Source organism: Crocodylus siamensis, chromosome 6 (genome assembly GCF_052110815.1).
Source record: "Crocodylus siamensis isolate JL-2025a chromosome 6, ASM5211081v1, whole genome shotgun sequence".
NCBI lineage: Eukaryota > Metazoa > Chordata > Crocodylia > Crocodylidae > Crocodylus > Crocodylus siamensis.
In genome coordinates this window covers 65,670,654-65,691,934 of record NC_143400.1, presented here as the reverse complement: position 1 = coordinate 65,691,934, position 21,281 = coordinate 65,670,654, and the positions used below count along the sequence as shown (strand labels likewise).

Sequence of the window (21,281 nt, the reverse complement as noted above, 5' to 3'; positions counted from 1 at the left end):
TATAAAAGGAAAGTCAGGTAAGTTCTATTACACAGACTTCAAAGACCTATTCCTGACACATTATCTGTGACAGGATATCAGGCTGGTGACTTCCAATCTAAGAGGCTGTGGATGCAAGCAAGTACACAAAACTATTCTTTGCCATGTGACTCTGCATTGTGCATACTAATCAGAGAATCTATTTGTCAGATGGATTTGTAAGACAATTATTTTCAAGTTTCTATTCTGAACTGAACTGAAAATACCATGGTTGATTTCAGTAGTTCACTGACAAAGTTAGTCTTGTACCAAAACACTTTGGTCATGTCAACTTTTGTTATTAGCATGTCATCACAGGGTAAGTGGAAGAACAGAACATTTGCTGTTCTTCTGGCTATAAGTAGCTCTTCCTAGGGCTGTGCGAAGCTTTGGTAGCTGATTCAATTCGGAGGAGATCTGGCCCGATTCAGTGGCCAAATCTACAAATCCAAATAGAATTGGGAGACCCACTAAAAGGCCTGAATCAAATCAGAAGCCTCCGAATCGATTCGGCGCTGGTTGGGAGATTCAGCCATAGACTAAACAGGCAGCAGTCCTCAACCACACTGGACACAGCTGCCTCCAGCTGGTAAGTCTGTTGTAGTAGGCGGAGGGGGGAAGGAAAGGCGCGGAGTGGTGGGGAGGGCAGACCAAATGCCCCCACAGCAAGGGAGGGATTGGGGCTGGGGCAAGCCGGGGCAGGAGGCATGGGACTTAGGAAGGAGAGCTCCCACCATTGTGTGCTGCCACACGCTGCCGGTAGAGGAGCTGCTCTTTCAGCGGCTCCTCCAGTGGCTCTTGCCACCAGTCCAGGAAGGCATGGGAGCAGGTGTGTGCTCCCGGATCTGCGTGGAGCGGGCTGGGCTGGGCTGAGCTCTGAACGGGGGCACGGAAGGCACTGGAAGTGGACGCTATGCCCTCCCGCTGCTCACCCAGCTGGGGCGGGGAGGCATGGGACGGTGCCACTGCGCTACGTCAGACAAGCAGCGGGCAGTGGCAGAAGCCGCTCCAGCCTCACCCTGCAAAGTGCAGGCCAGCAGTGGGCAACTGGGGCTAGCCTCCTGGAGCGCAGCGCAGTGCAGCCCAGCCTGCCCCACACAGATCCTAGGGCACAGGCCCGCTCCCATGCTCTTCCGGACTGGCAGTGAGAGCCGCTGGAAGAGCTCCTGGACTGCTGTGCAAGCAGCAGCAGGGCATGGGGGTGGGCACATGCACCCGGATAAGGGCGGGGCTAGCACCAGGGGCTATGGTGAATTTTAGTGTGGTTGCAGCCCCCATGGCTCCCACTCCACTGCGCTCTGCAGGGTGGGCAGAGCCAGGGCTGAGCTCTGGGCTGTGGCTGAGGCTAAGCATCCAAAGCACAGCCCAGCTGTGGGCGGCTGGGGCTAGCCTCCTGGAGTGCAGCTGCGCCGAGCCTGCCGCACGCAGATCCAGGGGCACATGCCCACTCCCATGCCCTCCTGGACTGGCAGCAAAAGCTGCCAGAGGAGCCACCGGAAGAGCAGCTCCTGGACTGATGGCACAGTGGCAGGAACCCCCCTCCCTGAGTCCCACACCCCCAACACTGGCTGGGCAGCTTGTCCCAGACCCAATCCCTCCCTCGCTGTGGAGGTGTTTATCTGCACCTCCATACACCCCTTCCCTCCCCCTACCACAACAGACTTACCAGCTAGAGGCAGCTGTGGTAGAGGACTGCTGCCTATTTAGTCTATGGCCAAATCTTCAAATCCAATTCAGCCAAATTGAATTGGGGCACTGGCTTGAATCACCGAATCGGCCAAATCCAAATCAAATACTTGCTGCTTTGCACAGGCCCAGCTCTTCCCCATTTTAAACTTTTGGTCAGTGGAATCAGTAAATATAAAAATTTAACTATAAAACAGCTACTCCCCTAGTTACTGAAGTTAGGCCAACCAAATTTTGCTGACAAAATATGTAAGCAGGGACATCATTAACATTTAGCTCTTTTCTGATATCCAAAGCAGCCAAAGTCTCATGAAATCAGCAAAACATGCCAGTCTAGAGTGCAGTATTATATTACTGCACTACCAGATAGTAAAAAGAAAACCAGGCAAAAAAACTGTAACAATCTTCCCTCCAATTCCCTGTAAATACAAGACTCTTCCAACTGAATAATCTGAGCATTCCCTTCCACATAAGCTATAGTGAAAAAAAGCACACAAAAAAATAAAATTTAAAGGAGAGCTCCTACTTAACATTCCAACAAATATTGTACCATGTCAAGATTTACACATTGTAAAATTTGCAAAAAAATATTCACAAGACAGACACATTTGAAAATGTAAAAGCTCTTACTCTTCCTTAAGTGCACCCTTCTTATTAGGTTCCTCTACAAATGCTTCAGTTTCTTGCTCTTCTGACATCCCATGCAGGTATGGATTTAATGGTGGCGGCCTCCAAAATGATCCATTTTTGAACATACGAAAATCTTCTGTCCTCCATTTGGTTGGAGCATCTCCCTAAGAAAAGCAAAAATATATCATATTTGGTGTTTCTGAATTTCATATTTAAAACTGTGAACCGCCACTAAAATGTTACTTGCCTGTAGAATTGAATAAAGCTTCCACCTGTAGTAAACATGGGCTGGAGTTTGGTTTTCAAATAAAAACCTAAGCCAAAGATGGAGAGAAAAAAATAAAGTACATTATGAAGTATTTAAATGAAGTGAAACCCAATAGGAAATGTATCGTCTAAAGCAGAGGTATCAAACATACAACCTGCGGAGAAGGGTTATCCAGGCCCACAGGATTTCTTGTGGCCTGGACCACCCACCTCTGTACAGCATATTCACCATGGCTGATGGAGCCTCTGTGACCGTGGCAATCCCTGGAGGTGCCAGAGCTGCCATTTCCAGAACCAAGGGAGTTAATGATACTTGTCTACCTTCACCCTTTACCTGCTGCCAAAAACTCAGTGTTTCTAGTCACCCCTGGTGACTAAGACTGGTGGCAGGGAAAAGGGGGCGAGTGGCAAAGGCGTTAATTTCTTGGGTTCCAGAGCTGCACTGCAAACAGCAACTTTGGGTGCCGGGGGATTAATTAGGCCACTGCTCATGGGTCACCTGATCTGTGGGAAGCCTTGAGGACCTGAATCTGTCCCACAGAAAACCAGTTTAGATTTGGCCCACAAGTTTGACACCTCTAATCTAAAGCTACCGATTCTTTTCAGACACAACTCCTGCCTATGCACGTGAGCAACACAGTACATCTATCCCACATTCTTGTCATTTCTTGAAAGCCTACTCCTAAACAGGTCCTGACCATCCCAGCCACACCTGGAAAAGCAACAGTATGAAGCTGCTGCATAGCTATTCCCTACTACGGTCACTCTCAAGACTCCAGCCTCTGGTAAGAGCTGCCTGCTATGAGGGATTGTCCCCCAGAGCAATCCGCTGCGATGTGTCCCTGCTTTAGCAGAAACAAGAGGAAGGAAAGCAGTGGGCACACTTGGGAGCACCTCTACTAGAACACACTGAGAACACAGTAACAGACATACACAAAGTCAACAAAAGTGAAACGATTGTCATCCACCACATTAGTACAGCCGGTAGGAAACAGGAGAAGGAAACCCACAACATACAGAAAGTGTGTGACGAAAAGTAAAGTTCTATGAGGACCCCGTGAGCACCAGAAAAGTAGAATTCTGATAGCTGAGCTGGTGGAACTATGCAAACTAACCAGCCACATAACACTGCTGACTAGCTACTCTAACATGGATGCTATGCAGGAGGAATTTCCTAGCCTATGAGCACATGGCTCAGTTACTCAGGTGGTACACTAAACAGTCAAAGCTTGCTGAAATTTTTCCAATAAAAAACTGATTTGACAAAAACCCCATTCATGGGAATGTTTTGATAATGCTGTTGTGCTTCAAGTTTCATTCATTATCTGTATTATAAAAATGAAAATGATAGTTGAAATGAAGCACCTCAACCTTACTGAAATAAATATTTTTAGGTCACTCTTGTGTCTCCAAAATTAATTTTCTAAGTATTTCACAGGAAATGTTGACCTTTCCAGATGGAACAGGAGTAAATTTCAAAATAACAATTCTTGTGAAGTAGAAATTCCAAGTTCCAAGCAGCTGTCATAGAATCTAATCCAAATTCTGTTAAAGTTAATGGAACAACTCAACTCCTATGGACGCTATCCAATTTATATTTTCTCATGTTACTATTTTTATCAATGACTTTTGAGCTGTGTATTATTTGAAAAATAGATTTACCAGAAACTAGCTTTACTAGAGATGTACAGTATTTTTAAATAGACTAGTCTATATGACATGAATATTAATTTCAGTGTAAGTACCACATGAATTGTATACATCTGCTTGTACTTGAAGAACTTCTAAAACTCGCTAACTTTCAAATTTTAACCACGTATCAAAATACTCACTTAGCATCTGCCATTACATTTATTTTTTAAAGATAATACTTAGCAATAGCTGAACTAGATTTTATGTTGTTAAATATTGATTAAAAAAGCACCTGAACATTGGATTGTTGATTTCTCTGTTCATGATCATGGCTTCAAACATAGGCCCTTCACGTACCACAAACTCTATCATTCGATGAATCAATGCGAGCAAATTCCTACAACAACAACACAGTTAAAGAAAAATTGATTCAAACCTAACATTATAAAAACTACACTTCACCTAAAATACTATATCTGTGCAGGAGATTATTTTGCTGTACTGTTAAAAAAACTGTATAAAAGATAAGGTAACAGAGCAATGTTATAGCTTTGCGTTGTGAATATAGGCATTATAAAATAAAAACATGCCTGATTATGGTGCAGTGTGCATTTTCTAAGTGAAAATATTATTTCTAAATTTCAACAAGCTGACTTGCAGTCATGAGTTTTGCCTTAATAAAAACTACTTTAATAGTACTCATCAAGAAAAATGGGCAAATGAACATAACGTGTGGTCTAAGTTAGTTAACAGAACACAATCCCTAAACTAATTTTGTGCAGTTGTAGCAAAAAAAATTAATCCAGCTTCTGCACAGTCAACTACATGAAAGCTGAACTCAAAACTAAAAAAAAGCATGATAATTTTAAAAGATTTAATAGAAACTCCATCCAGCTTTATTGCTGAATAAATGCAAAAGAAAAACCAAAATAACTGATGTTGCAAACCATGCATCAAGTTTCCCAAGTCAGAAACCAGATGGAGATTTTATTAAAGCAAGCCACTGAAGAGGCAACATCCTTTTGATCAAACCTTAAAATGGATGTCACTGGAACAACACTATACATCATTTACGAAAGCATACCAGATAACGTTTCTTTCATTTTATAACTACCTAAACTTAAACCAAATGACATTTCCAAAAATTAAAAAAGCTACACCAATTTTGTTCTGCACAACATTCAGAGAAGCGTGTCAGAAAAATGTTTTGGATTGCATTTGAAAATGTAGATCCACTTAAAAGAGTGGTAAAACAAATACTGACTTATTCTCAGAAAATATTCATTATTTTTAATTGACCTTCTGTGGAATATACTAATATTACAGGCAAAAATGATTTTACATTGTGAAAGAGGATCCTAAATTTTCAAATACCATTCACAGCTACACAGTATAAGAAAGCTCTGAGGCCTACAATTTTAGCATGTAATGCAAGCAAAACAAGTGCAGCTTTTACCCCATAAATTATCTAAACACAACAAAAGGATATTGGCTCTTTGAATATGTAAATTTTTATTTTAATGATTTTAAAACAAGTTATAACTCTGAATGCATTATAATTTAGATTTATTTTTAATTGTTCATAAAAGATACAGGAAAAAATCATTTGTAACCACATAACAAAGTGCATATATGATCACTAGGTGATGGTTATTTTATTTTTTTTACCATCTTATCTATTCAAAGTTCTGTCACAGATAAAAAGTGCTTAATTGGATTGTTTTTTCCCTACAAAACTAATAAAAAGAAATTTAAGACTCAAGTAACAGAATATGCCCCTATAACCTTAATAATTTGTAAACAGTCTGTATAACTTGCATATTAGCACTAAAACTACATTTCCTCCAAATATTACAGAAAAGACCAACAGTATCATTCAGTTTAAGTCCTTCCCAAAACTCAGTTTTACAGAAACCCTTTTTGACAGTCCTGGAAACATCTGCAGAAGACAATCAAAATAATTCTGCAGCCATTTCATTTAGTGCAGTGTTCTGGAAGTCCAAGTAGCACTACTTAAGTATGTGCAAACTGCATTTGAAAATACCAGTACAGTAAAATTACAATGATGCTGATAAATTCACAGATTTTAAGTCTAGCCCAAAGTGATAGCTTCTTGCTTAATATCCTATATACTGCAACCACAGAACTTCATTCAGTAATGCCCTCAACAAGTCTGATACAAAGCGTGGTTGAGCAAAAAGCATCTTTCTTAGGATGATATAAAGTTTTTAAATAAGTCTGGATACAAAAAAACCACCACCCCTCTCAAACCTATTACACCCCTCATCTGATAGAGGTGATCATAGCAATTTTAGCATGTACAAAAGCACTGAATACTTTAAAATTAGTTTATTTAAGGAGAATACTGATTATACAAACAGGAAAAAAATCATTAAACTAGAAAATAAGTAGCACTAGAAAATAAGTGCTACTAGAAAATAACAGGAAGGAAAGATTTTATATTCTTGTACCTTGATTCTGTAGACATTTTACACATCACTATATAGCATCACTGCAATTAAGCATCTATCTTAATTTTTGCCCTATACTGTGCTTTCCCATCAATTTTGCTAAAACTACAACAAGTACGTTATCAGCAAAGAGATAATATGTTTTAAGCTATTTTCAAATACAGTTCAGTTCATGCGAGGGATAGAAATAGTATGTGAACTTGCAAAATGCTGCAGTAAATTAAATGGTAACATAGCTTTCTTTGAAAGCTACAAACTACAGACATTCCATAGTTTAAAAAAGAAATACTTGCTATACTAACCAAAAGACCTTACTAGGTAAATTCCTGGTGGTCACTATAGCTATCCCACATCACTAATCAGCAAAAAGTTGTACCATCCTGAAATTCTATCAAAATTACAGATGCATCTGTGCATACTAGAAAAAGTGTTCAATACTACTGTCTTAAGCTACTTATACAAATGCCTTTTTACAAAAAAGGGGGCTATTTTATGACAATTAAAACAGTGTAGTACAAAAGGATGAATTTAAAGTGCATTATTAAAAATGTTAATTATCTTAAGTTGGCCAACAAAAAAAGTCTTTCAGTTATAACAAAACCACATTTATTGGAGCCGATCGTACCAATGTCTGGTCAAAAACTGTATACTTTCCCAATCCATCCCATGATGTTTTCCTGGTCCCCCGCTGCCGCAGACAGTTCAGCTGGTGTTGCTCACCAAGGCCAATGTCAAAGAGAATTTGGTAGTCTTTCGTGCTCATTTATTTTTATAACAGTGTTGTGTTCTTATGTTTGGAAAAAGGTTTTAGCTTAACTGAGCAAGGGTATGCCTATATTAGTGAGAAGATAGAGGCACTTCTATAGGTCAAAATAAAATACTTCTTATTGCTGTTTGTGATCTATAAGAGCCCTTTCCCAGTGATCACATAACTACCTGACAGCTGTGCTACTTGCAATTAAAATAAATAAATAAATAAAAACAGAGGAGAAATTAAAAAGAATTTGAAGCTGATTTTGTTTATATGCTCAACTGAATCAGGGTTTTGAGTTTAATCTATGTAATCCAGAGAAGAAAGCAATATCACATTAGTTACAGCAATGCTGCAACTCTAAAAATATTCAGTTGTTAACAAATTGTCATGAAGGTTAAATCTTTCCTTAGATAAGGGTTCATTAATGAAATAACTAGCATTCATTTTGCAACTGATAATCATATTATTCTATTCTTCTCCAATAAAAATTCCAGAGATAAATATAAAATACAGGCTACGAAAAATTAAATTCTGCTATAAGGAATATGGTAGAACCATTGCTCAGTCAAGCCATTACCTTTTCCTCAACATCACAATTTTTCTTTAAAATTCCGAAGGGGATATTTTCTATATTTAGATGAGTAATAATAAAGAAAAACATGTACCTTTCTGTTGGGATAACCACTTTGACTATGGCTTGCGACAGAGTCTGTATATGAAGTCACATCAGATAATAAACATAGAATATGTGAGTATTGTTAACAAGTAACAAGCAAAAATATACATATGCATTGAAAATACTACACATCTATCACAAGATTTGCAGGCAATCACTGCTGTGAAGTTATAACTAAGCAAGTACACAAAAAGCAAATGGTTGTGTTCAGTGAACAATGAAGGTTCACTAATTGTAAAGTATCAGAACATTCCTGTCAGAATGCACATCAATGCACTGAATAGGTACTACACTGAGAATAATTAAGATAGGGAGTTTTAAATGTATGAAACAAATTCTAAAGTATTTGACTTGGAACTTTTTATTACTTTGTTCCCAAGCCAGTTAAAATATAACCCTATCGTTTAAGTGTCATTCATTAAAGAATCAACATTTTTTTTTTTTTTTACAAATGTAATATCAAGTTGGGTTGTGTTTAAAAGATACTTACCCTTCAGTTTAAAGTCATAGCTAATGTTCTTTAAAAAAAAAAATCTCTGAGAACTCTCACTCCACAATTATCCTCAAATAAATTATTCAATATATGAATTAGCAGCCTTCTATGCAGAAAAAGTGTCAGCTCATTCTAGTGTAAAAATGAAGCTACCGAACTTAAGCATTTTCTTTAGAGGAAATAATTTAGATACCGCAAGTTTGGCAGCTAACAAAGGGGGGGACGTAGGAGAAAAAATCCCAGGGAGCCTGGAGGGGGAAAATGATGGCCAGATTTAAAGGAATAATTAAAAAAAAACCAAGGCCCAATATACTGCAACCTAATACACTGACACAATGTCTCACAATGCAAGGTACCTTGGTTTAAGGCAAGGAACAACTCAGTTCAGACATCTTAGGGCAGCAAAAAACCAACTGAACAATGCAATTTTCTAAAGCCATTGAAAAAAGACTATCATTGATTTTGTATTTATAATTTAGATTTGGCCCAGCGTACATTCTTAAATTACCTTCTCAAAATCCTCCTTGTTTTTTGGTGGTGGTAGCATTGGAGCATTAGGGTTCTTCAATCTCTCCCGAGGCTGAGCATTAAAAGGCAGTCCTGATGGAGGTGGTGGGAGAGTATGCTCCATCATGGAAGGTGGAATGTATATTGGATGCGGTGGAATAGGTACAGCTTTGCCCCAACCTAGCTTCATTTCAAAGGACATAATCATCTTGCCTGCAAAAGTAAAAAAATACAATTTATAACTTACCTTTAACTTAATTAAATTAAGTTTGGTCACTTCTTTTCATTCTTATATTGCATTCCCTGGATCTGTGTCTGCCTAAACTCAGATTACATGTTTTTACTGTTGTACTTTACATTGTTACTTTAAAACTTTAAAAGTGACCACTCATGACAGCACGTCATTTTGTAGTACACAAGTGAAAATATATATTTACATACATATTTGTTAAACTACACTTACAACAACAACAACAATAAATGATGTACTGATGAGAGTGTCTTCCCTTCATGTGTCTAGTTACATAAAAGGACTACTCAAGTCTTTTTGTTACAGGGTCTTCACTTGGCAGATTTTTCTCTCCTAAACTTGCTAGCATTACAGTACAATATTTACACATCAAGGCTAATTCATCAAATTCACTCGATTCAAATCACATTGATCAAATTTTCATGCACATTACATTAGATCCAGACTACACTAGAGTTTTGTTGGTATAAACATAATTTTTAAAAAAATAAGTAAATAAAATATATTACCCCCCAGTAGATGTTACTATATCAGGCTTGTCCAACATGCAGTACGCCAAGGCATTTTCTGAGGCCCGCGGTGCTGCGACGGGAAACGAAAGTAAACACCGTTTACTTTCATTTCCACCCCTTGTCCCTCCCCCAGCCCCTCAGCAGCTTCCTAATGGCTGCTGAAGGGCTGGGGAAGGGACAAGGTTCCCACACGCACCATGTCAGTTTGACATTGCTGACACAGTGCATGTAGGAAGAGGAATAGCCATGTGCCTCTCAGGACAGAATGAGCCCAGCTGGAGCAGCACAGGCTCAGCTGCATTTTCCCCCTACCTGCGCCAGTCAGTCGCGAGCAACACACAGCTCCACTACCGCCTCTGATGGCTGGTGCCAACCCAGGCGGGTCTGTCCCATCCGGAGCAGCATGCGGCAGAAGCCAGCTTCCCATGTACTGCTGGGGATGGGAGGAGCCCAGCCAGGTTGACACCAGCCAGCAGAAGCAGCGGCAGAGCCACGCACCGCTTGGGACTGACCAGTGCAGGCAGGGGGAAAATGCAGCTGAGCCCCTGCTACTCCGGCTGGTCTTGTCCCATCCCAAGCAGCACACGGCTCCACTGCTGCTTCTGCTGGCCGGTGCAGACCCAGCCAGCCTCCTCCCATCCCCAGCAGCACATAGGGGGCGGGGGCCAGCAGGCAGGGTCCTGGCATGATCTCTGTGGGGTGAGGTGGCAAGAGGTGGTGTCTGCCGGACCCCGCGCTCCAGGCTCACAGCGCTGAGGCCATCGGGGCTGCACGCACAGGTGGCCGGGCACCACGGTGAGCGGGGTCCTGCGGGCAGGCAGGTGAAGGACTGCGGTGCAGTAGCTGCCTTGTTCCAGCCCCTATGTGGAGCTATTTATTTCTCCCCTTTAGTCTCTGGGGCAGTAGCTGGCTGGATGCAGAATGGGTCCCTCCTGCTCCTGCTGACCAGCAGCTACCATGAACCTTGCAGTAACAGGCAGGTGCAGAAGGGCTGCACAGGCAGGGTCTCTGTGGCCTGGGACAGAGGGTGTTTGAATATGGCTTGCTGGCCCACTGGGTGATAAAAAGTTCATGATCTGGCCCCACATTCAAAAAGGTTGGACACTCCTGTACTATATCATCACAATTTTTAAATATAGACAGTGCTTCATGTAGCACTACTGTATCAAACCTAGCCAATTCCTTATTAAATTACTGTAATTCCTTATTAAAGACCAGTTTCCACTCTCAAGGAAATGGAAGCCATTATAACTGAAACACCATTTAAAAGTTAGTCAAGTTGTACAAGCAAGTAAAAATAAAATATGGCAGGTTTTCAAGTTTTTCCTAAAACATGCTTTTTCCATTGCTTCAACTAAAGAAACTTAACTCCAAAATTTACGTTCCAAGCCTCCCCCAATAAAAGTAATGAAATTTAAAATCTTGTTTACCATTTAGATTCTTCAGTGCTCGTTCAGCATCTCTCCTGCTCATAAAGGCAACAAAGCCACAATTTCTCTCTCTCGCTCGTTCTTCATCAGTTCTTGGCCACATAATTTTAACACTTGCTAATGGTCCAAAGCGTCCAAATTCTTGGCACAACATCTCTTCGTTCATCTACAAAAAAAGGAAACTAAAATTAGCAGGCAACTTCAGTTTTAACAAGGCCCCTAACCACGTTGTATTCAACTGCTAAGATATTGTCTCTCTCTATTCCCTGGGAAACAGGGGACTACAAATATATCTGGAGGGACAGCGAGGGAGCAGTACTTCTTCTAGAGATCAATCGACAAGAACGTTCTCACAAAATACAAATGGCCTAGGCTTCAAACAGACATTAATTTCTACCAGAAGGCATTCCATGAGACACGTGGGTGGAGAGTTTCATAGGAAAACTCTCCAGCCAGGAAGCACTAGAGGGCTGCTCTTTGAACCACCCCTGCCCTTAGAAGAGCCCATTAATTGATAGCCTGCCATTTACTCTGCCTGCAGAGAGTAGAAGGGAGAATTCTCCCAAGGTGGAAATGCTCTCAGTTCTCCCTCTGCAGGAGAACAGCTTTACTCCTTGCCCTGTTCTGGGCTGACCAAGAGCACAGAGAAGGCAGGCAGAGCCCTCAGATACTACAGTAAGACTCCACAAGCTTCACCTCAGGGCCGTGGCAGCTGACCCAGAGCAGTGCAGAACAAGATGGTGGCAAGGCTCCTAAATCCTGTTCCCAGCAGCCAGCTCTTATATCACCAACCCACTGCTCAGCTGGGCAATGAGGGGAAGCTACCAGGAGCCAGTACAGCCCCCTGCCTCTTCTCAAAACCAGGGACTGCCAGAATTGGTTAAGAGGCAGGAAGCAGTGACTGCTTTCCTCAGCTCCTGGTCTACAAGGAGGGAAGGGGAGGGGAGAGCAAGAGCTGTCCCCTGTCTCTTCTCATGAGTGGGGTGACCCGTTTCCAGAAGGCATAGGAGCTTGTCCCCTGGCTCTATTCCTCCTGATCTCCAAGAGTTAAATCTAGAAGAGGAAATGTAGAAATGTTCCATCTCCCAGACGAAAGTCTCCCAGAAGCAATTTAATGCTGGTTATTCCAGGGTTATTTTTCTCCTGAAGAGGACATTTCTGCTCCAGGAGAAAGAGCCTGAACATTCTCCCAGTGGAATTATCTCGGTGGAAAAAAATGAATGTCTGTACATTGCCCTATTCTAACCAAAGAACACTCAGGCTTCAGCTTTTCTGGCAAGAAGACTGGTCTTTTGATGAAGGTTGCCTCCAGAAATTTATAAACTCAGCTTGGCTCTCTAGATGACTTCTTCTGCATTTATACAAGTAAACAGAAATCTAGAATACAACAACTGTGTGGAGAATATGTAAATATAATAATGACCAGGTTATTTGGGTAAATCTAATATCTTTTATTAGAACAACTCAAATAGTTGGAAAAATTATTCTTTGCTTTTGGGTATAGATACCCTTTGTCAGGCTGAGGAAGCGTCTGCAGTTGGTCTGTGCTCTTCCTGGATGGAATAGTATATTAAAGCAGCCAGAGGCTGCAAGAAAGCCAGTCAGTGAAAACGTAAATTGAAGCAGTCAATGGATTAGAGAGGGGTGGAAGCAGGGGGAAGGGGAAATGAACGTAACAGTAGTCCTTAAACCAACATGGCTACAACCTACACCCCTAAATCGTAGTTTCTCCATACAGAAAACTCATGAAAATTAATTCATGAGAGTGCGTGCTTAGTAAATCTGTAAATAACACGCAATTATGTGGAGTTGCAAACACTCTGATAGGCAGAGCTAGGATAGACTGGAGAATAGACTAGAAGTAGTCTACAATCAACGAGATGAAATTCAACAAGGACCAGTGCAAAGTCTTGCACTCGGGATGTAATAACTGCATCCACAAATACAGTACTACAGAAAAGGACCTGAGGATTCCAGTGCCTGAGACTTCAGCAGAGGAAATGTAGGTTGAGTTAGGCTGATTATGAGGGTTGTCAAACACTGGAACAGGCTACCCAGAAAAGTCGCTGAATCTAACCCTGGAAATTTTCAAGAGCTGGTTAGACAGACCCTGGGCTGGGATGGTTTAGGCAGAGATGATCCTGCCTTGAACAAGGGCTGGACTAGATGACCTCATAAGGTCCTGTCTAGCCCTACTTTCCTAAGAGCTTAACTAGATACCATATAACTGCTGCTTTTAATAATCGATTATATCCAATGTTACCTGAGGATTAATGTTTCCAAGATACAAATTGGTTGTACTTGGATCCCCAACATCATGCGATCCTGGTGCATAATCATCCAACACTATAATGAGGAAAAAAAGATTATAATCCGAAGTAGAAATTTAAAAGACAATATTCTACTAAATTAAAAAAAAGAATTTATATTACCACCAGATGATCTGTTTCTTCTTGAAGGAGCATCCACTAAACAAAAGAATACACAATTTAGTCTACAGATTTTATAAAACAACAAAACATGATAAAATAATAACAACTTACTTGAACGACGCTGGCCATCTGAATCCGACTGAGGTGGCTCAAAACGACTTAATCTACCTTTTGTTTTGTGTCTTTCATCACGCTCCTCCTGAATTCTACAAAAACAAATATTAATAGCAATTAACTGTATTTCTAACAAAGATTTTTAAAATCACTTCAGAATTGAGTCTAGGAATATATCCTAGTATTAAATTTATTGTTAGTTAAAAATTATCAAAACACCATATTTACTTGAATATAAGATGATCCAGAATAATTCAATTCTATATAGGGAAAATATACTAATTTGTTAAAAATTTCCAGATATAAAATCAAATTATTGGAGGTTTCCCTTGAATCTGTCCCCTTCCCACTCACTACCTACAGCAGGGAAAATAAATCTGAGGGGTCAGGTAGACCCAGTGTTCGCTGCCCCCCCACTCCTCTCCCTGCAAATTCTTCCCCCTGCAGCCCCTTTACAACCTCCTTATTATCAGACTTTGCTATGCCTGAGTACATGGAAGTAAGGAGGCAAATCTGAAAACACCAACTTTAAATTAACATATCCGTAAACATTTTTATAAAATTACTAAAAGTATCCATAGGCTTAGTTCATCCAAAATTGATGCATTTTGCCTTTTTTTAAACTGCTGCAAGTTTTAGCACAGGTACTCACTCCATAAATACACTGTTAAACAGCATTTTTGCATCTACTTTTATATAGCGCAAACTATTCATAATATTAGTCCGAAGCCAAAAGGTTCATGATTTGCCATATAGTTCTTTGGGCTGGGCCCAATGTGGTCAACAGTATTTCAAACCATGATGACCCCACAGTTCCGCGCTGCCCAATACGTGTGTATACTGCAGATACTCCAATAAAGGATCCATGTGCTAATTAACCTCAACTCATGGCTGAAACCAAGTGTTCTTGTCACAAGTCCTGGGATCCTCCAAAATGTATGCGCAGATGAGGTGCAGGGCAACCTAGTCTGGCTCCACCTCATGGCAGGCAGGGCCACATTAATCATATGCGAGACAGGTTGAGCAAAGGGACAACAGAGGGATTCTGAGTGAACTGTTTATGACCCTGTTCAGTGATGTTTGCCAGACATTTAAGGCTGGTAAAGAAACAGGAATCATTGGAAATCGGAAAGAAAGGCACAGCTCAGTTGTGGGAAAAAAGAGGAAGTAAAAATGTATTCAATGTAGTGGCTCACAATGACTTTAAAAAGAGGTGGTAGTAAGGGTGACTGTGAACAACGGGCACTACCACACACCTTATTCATATGGGCTGTACTAACCTATCCTTGTGATAGGTTCCTATCAGCACATCAAATTTTGATACACCAGAGAGGTGTGGGGGAAAGTCCATTGGTTCCTCCTAGTAGTGACAGGTTTCAGAAATCTGACCAGCAAAGCAGTTCTCTACAGGCACTGGACCAGACAGCAAGGGATCCCAACAGCTCACTTCAATCCATTCATATGGAGGGAGTGCTCAAAAGCCCCCATGGCTCACCAAAAGCATCCAGGAATGTCTCAAAGCCAAAAAGGAGGCGTACACCCAATGGAAGGGAGGAGCCATCACCAAGGAGGATTCTAACTCCATTGCTTGAGATTGTAGGGGGGCTGTAAGGAAGGTTAAGGCAGAGATGGAACTGGGACTAGCAACCTGGATCAAGGATAACAAGAAGTCCTTTTTCAAATACATAGGAGGTAAAAAGAAGGTACCGAGTACTGTGAGCCTCTGCAGGACACACTTGGAAGTCTGGTGGTCACACCAGACAACAAAGTTAATCTCTTTAACAGATTATTTGCTTCCATTGTTCTGAGCAGGGACAGAGACATCCCACCCACTGGGATCCTGGACAGATCCAGGGGAGGCGCAGCCAGGCCCAGGGTCAGTGAGGACCTAGTCAGAGAACTGCTGGAGGGGCTAGACATGTTCAAATCAGCAGGCCGAGATGATCTCCACCCCAGAGTGTTGAGGGAATTGGCAGAGGTCATTGCAGGACCCCGGCACAGCTTTATGAGCACTTTGGGTGCTCTGGTGAGGTGCCTGACTGGAAAAGGGCCAACATGGTCCCAATTTTCAAAAAAAGGGAGGAAAGAGGACCCAGAAAACTATAGGCCCATTAGTCTTACCTCGGTCCTGGGAAACCTCTTTGAGAAAATTATCCAGGAACACATCTGCAAGGGACCAGCAGGGGAGATTATGCTTAGGAGCAATCAATATGGGTTCTTTAAAGGCAGATTTTGTCAGACCAACCTGGTTGCCTTCTACAACCAGGTCACAACCTTTGGACGCAGGCGTCACAGTGAACGTAGTCTTTCTGGACTTTAGGAAGGCCTTCAACACTGTCTCTCACCCCATTCTCTTTAAAAAATTAGGCAACTGTGGTGTGGACACCTACAGTCAGATGGGTCGCAAAGCGGCTGTCGGGCCGCACCAAGAGAGCGGTGGTGGACAGGTCATTTTCAACCTGGAGGGATGTGGGTAGTGGGGTTCCCCAGGGCTCGGTCCTCGGGCCCACACTGTTCAATGTCTTCATCAGCGACTTGGATGAGGGGGTGAAAAGCACCCTGTTCAAATTTGCAGATGACATTAAGATGTGGGGAGAAGTGGGTATGCTAGAAGAGAGGGTCAAGCTACAACTAGGTCTCGACAGGTTACAGAGGTGGATGAAAATAGGATGGGTTTCAATATGGACAAGTACAAGGGACTGCACCTGGGGAGGAAGAACCAGCAACAAACCTACAGGCTGGGAAACTCCCTTCTTGTCAGCACAGAGGCAGAAGAGGATCTCAGAGTCACTACTGATTCCAAGATGAACATGGGCCGCCAATGTGGGGATGCGGTCAGGAAAGCCAACCACACCTTGTCCTGCATCCATAGATGCATCACGAGCAGGTCCAAGGAGGTGATCCTCCCCCTCTATGCAACTTTGGTCAGGCCGCAGTTGGAGTACTGCGTCCAGTTCTCGGCACTGCACTTCAGAAGGGATATGGACAGCATCAACAGTCCAGACGAGGTCCACTCACATGATCAGGGGGCAACAGGGTAGGCCCTACAAGGAGAGACTACGGGACCTGAACCTGTTTAGCCTACACAAGAGAAGGCTGAGAGGGGATCTGGTGGCCATCTACAAACTGGCCACGGGGGACCAACAGGCAAAGGGAAATTCTCTGTTCCCTCAAGCGCTGGGAGTAAGAAGGAATAACGGCCGTAAGTTGACTGACAGTAGATTCAGGCTAGACATCAGGAGGCACTACCTCACAGTCAGGGTGGCCAGGAGCTGGAACCAACTTCCAAGGGAAGTGGTGCACACTCCTACCCTGGGGGTCTTTAAAAAGAGGCTAGAAATTCACCTAGCCAGGGTCATTTGACCCCAGCATCCTTTCCTGCCCATGGCAGGGGGTCGGACTTGATGATCTGATTAGGTCCCTTCCACCCCTACCAACTATGAAACTATATCCTGCTTCAGGTATGCACTGTGGAAAGCCAAGGACCTGCTCATAAACAGACACTCAGCTCCCACAATTGAGAACTGTATTAAAACGGGACTCAGTGAAAGATATTCGTACTACATGAAGACAAAAGAGGATGACAGGAAAGAAATGGCAGACCTCATCTGGTGGAGGGGGGTGTGCCATAGACTTTTTCAGGAGTAGACCCTCTGAGGAGGGCAGTGGGTGGGGGTATGGGTATAGAAACGGGTGAGCAGGCGAACAGTGCAAACTGTGTAATGGGATTTTAGTGTGCTTTGAGCTGCCAAGGGAACCACAAGGGCCACTTTCATAGATTGTTAGGGGCTGGAAGGGACCTTGGAGATTATCGGGTCCAGCACCCCCCCGCTCTAGGCAGGAAGAGCGCTGGGGTTAGGTGACCCCCGCAAGGTGACTGTCTAGTCTCCTCTTGAAAACCTCCAGGGTATCTGACTGCACCACCTCTGGAAGGAGTTTATTCCACAATCTGGGCACTCTGACTGTGAAGGAGTTCTTGCTGGTATTAAGCCTGAAGCAGCCTTCCAGGAGTTTGAATCCAGTGGTCCTGGTCTTCCCCAGGGGTGTGCTAGCAAACAGTTGTTCACCGAGCTCCTGATGCACTCCTCTGATATCAAGGTAAGCCACTATCAAGTCCCCTCTCAACCTTCTCTTCATTAGGCTAAAGAGGCTCATGTCTCTCAGCCTTTCCTCGTATGGCTTGCCTTGCAAGTCCCTGATTAAATGGGCAGCTCTTTTCTGGACCTTCTCAAAATTCTCCACATCCTTATTGAAGCTCAGCGCCCAGAACTAGTCACAGTACTCCAAATGCTGTCTCACCAGTGCCAAGTACAGCAGGAGTATCACTTCCTTAGTTTTACACGAGAGGCATCAGTTGATGCATGCCAGTGTGTTGTTTGCCCTGCTGACCACCGCCTTGCACTGACGGCTCATATTCATACAATGGCTGATCATTACCCTTAGGTCCTTCTGGGCCGTGGTGCAAGTCAAGTTGTCACCGCCGAGCCTGTATGTATGTTGAGGGTTGTTTGCCCTCAGATGGAGCACCTTACACTTGGAAATTTTAAACTTCATCTGGTTCTGGTCTGCCCAACTTTGGAGTCTGTCCAGGTCTGCCTGTATCTGCAACCTATCATCTGGCATGATCACACTGCCCCATAACTTGGTGTCATCTGCAAACTTGGCCAACAGACTTTACACTCCCCTGTCCAAATCACTGATAATGTTGAAAAGCACCAGTCCAAGCACAGACCCCTCAGGGAGAACTCTCTGGGTCCCACCCTGTAGCCAGTTTTCCATCCACTGAACTGCTGAGCAGTTGAGCTTGCAATCTTCCAGTTTTCCCACAAGGATATCATGGGATACGAGATCAAAAGCCTTTTGGAAGTCTAGGTATACAATGTTTACTGCATCTCTTGTGTCCAGGTGGTGAGAGACCTGACTGTAGAAGGAGATGAGATTGGTAAGACAAGACCTACCTGCAACAAAGCCATGCTGGCTGTCATTCAGAAACTTACCTTTTGTGAGCGTACTGCACACAGATTCTTAATGAGCTTTTCCAGGATTTTCCCTGGGATGGAGGTGAAACTGACTGGCCTATAGTTGCCCAGGTCCTCCCTCTTCCTCTTCTTGAAGATGGGCACAATGTTGGCCCTCTTCCAATTGTCAGGGATTTCCCCTGTGCACCACAAATTCTGAACGAGCTTTGCCAGGGGTTCCATGTTGACTTCAGCTAGCTCCTTCAACACTCGAATGAAGTCCATCCAGTCCCTCTGAGTTATAAATGTCTAGCTTTTCTAACTGGTATTACACCCACTCAGCATCCACAGTGGGGATGCTGTCAGTCCTGGCATGTTCCCCATGAGCCTTATCTCACTGACATTCCCCATGGTCCAGTGAAATACAAAAGCAAAGTGGGGCATTCAGGAGTTTCGCTGTTTCCTGAATATCAATTACCAGCTGTCCCGAGGTGCTAAGCAGGGGTCCCACACTTCCATTTGTTTCCCTTCTACTGCCTACATACCTAAAGAAGAACTTCTCATTATCCTTGACTCCCGTAGCTAATCTAAACTCCCTTGCCACCTTGGCTTTCCTGATTATTTCCCTACAAGTGCTGGCCACTGTTGTATAGTCCTCCTTGAGAACCATCCCTAGCTTCCACTATGTGTACACTTCTTTTTTTCTTTTTTAAGAGGACCACAATGTCCCCATTAAGCCAAGAGGGCATACCAGCCCTTCTGCTGCCTTTCCTCTTAGCAGGAACAGTTTTGTTTTGTGCTCTGAGAATCGTATCCTTGAGCAACATCCACTCTTTGTACACCCCATTTGCCTTCCCTTCCTGGTCCCACATCGCCTCCCTTCTGAGTCTGCCGAAATCAGCATTTTTGAAGTCCTGGACTTCAATCCTACTGGTTGATTTGTCGACCCTGTGGCAGACGGTGAACCAGATGATTTTCATGGTCACTGTCGCCCAGGTTATCCTCAGTATTCAAGCTGCACACCGGATAATCTCCCTTGGCCAAGACCAAATCTAAGAGAGTATTATCTCTAGTTGGCCCTTGCACTTCCTGGGTCAGGAAGAGCTCCTCGAGCTCCTTGGCAGAGTGTTGGAAGTGGAGAATATATTTCTAAATTTATTTATTTTTTGTGGGGGGGGGAAAAATGCAGCATATCAAATGTAGCATTTTGAACACCAAATGGAAGATGTAAAAGCTAGCTCTGGCCCTCCTGGTGCCAGCATGGTAGTACTTCCAGGCCTGGTGCCTGTTCCCTGCAGAGGGAATGCCTGCCTGTTATTAGGGCCACACACACAAAAAGGGTTTTCATCAGTATATTTGTCCAATGTGGCCATGTGTTTTATAGTCATGCTAAGTGTTGAATGCATTTAATCAGGTTCATAGTTGGTTTCCATTACAGAGCACATGCTGCTTTTGGTAGCAGCTTAATGATAGACAATGTATTAAATGAGATCTCCTTCTACGACCAGGTCACCAAATCCTTAGACGCAGGAGTAGCAGTGGACATAGTCTTTCTGGACTTTCGGAAGGCCTTCAACACTGTCTCTCACCCCATTCTCATTAAGAAACTGGGGGACTGTGATGTCGACACCTACACAGTCAAATGGATCGCCAACTGGCTGGAGGGCCGCACCCAGAGAGTAATGCTGGATGGGTCATTTTTGACGTGGAGGGATGTGGGCAGTGGGGTCCCCCAGGGCTCGGTCCTCGGGCCCAGACTGCTCAACATCTTCATCAGTGACTTGGACAAGGGGGTAAACAGCACCCTGTTTAAATCTGCTGATGACACTAAGATGTGGGGAGGATGTGGGCACATTAGAAGGGAGGAATAGGCTGCAATTGGACCTAGACAGATTACAGGGGTGGGTGGATGAGAATAGGATGGAATTCAACACCGACACGTACAAGGTGCTGCACCTGGGGAGGAAGGACCAGCACCAAACCTACAGGCTGGGGAACTCCCTTCTCATCAGTGCAGAGGCAGAAAAGGATCTTGGAGTCATCACTGATGCCACGATGAACATGGGCCAGCAGCGTGGGGATGCGGTCAGGAAAGTCAACCACACTTTGTCATGCATCCGCAGATGCATGTCAAGCAGATCCAAGGAGGTGATCCTCCCCCTCTATGCACCACTGGTCAGGCTGCAGCTGGATACTGTGTCCAGTTCTGGGCACCGCAAGAGGGATGTGGTGAGGGATGGAGAGGGTCCAGAGGAGGCCACTCGCATGATCAGAGGGCAGCAGGGCAGGCCCTATGAGGAGAGGCTATGGGACCTGAACCTGTTCAGCCTCCACAAGAGAAGGCTGAGGGGGGATCTAGTGGCCTGTTACAAACTAGTCAGAGGGGACCAGCAGGCATTGGGGGAGTCCCTGTTCCCCCAAGCACTACCAGGAGTGACTAGGAACAATGGT

General features: G+C 43.5%; 1 protein-coding gene across 2 annotated transcripts in view; it reads right to left on the bottom strand.

Moving 5' to 3' along the window:
• The window catches only part of U2SURP (U2 snRNP associated SURP domain containing), a 90,609-nt gene that overhangs the window by 44,450 nt on the left and 24,878 nt on the right, over nucleotides 1-21,281 (bottom strand). Inside the window, exons 7-15 of one of the 2 annotated variants that reach the window (XM_090051878.1) lie at nucleotides 13,870-13,964; nucleotides 13,762-13,794; nucleotides 13,590-13,672; nucleotides 11,327-11,492; nucleotides 9,136-9,347; nucleotides 8,124-8,167; nucleotides 4,526-4,630; nucleotides 2,582-2,648; nucleotides 2,335-2,498 (exon numbers count right to left, since the gene is read on the bottom strand). In XM_090051878.1, coding sequence (XP_089908004.1) covers nucleotides 2,335-2,498; nucleotides 2,582-2,648; nucleotides 4,526-4,630; nucleotides 8,124-8,167; nucleotides 9,136-9,347; nucleotides 11,327-11,492; nucleotides 13,590-13,672; nucleotides 13,762-13,794; nucleotides 13,870-13,964 — 969 coding nt within the window. Of the gene's footprint in view, nucleotides 1-2,334; nucleotides 2,499-2,581; nucleotides 2,649-4,525; nucleotides 4,631-8,123; nucleotides 8,168-9,135; nucleotides 9,348-11,326; nucleotides 11,493-13,589; nucleotides 13,673-13,761; nucleotides 13,795-13,869; nucleotides 13,965-21,281 lie in introns of those variants that run through there. The other variant, XM_090051879.1, reaches the window with a different exon arrangement.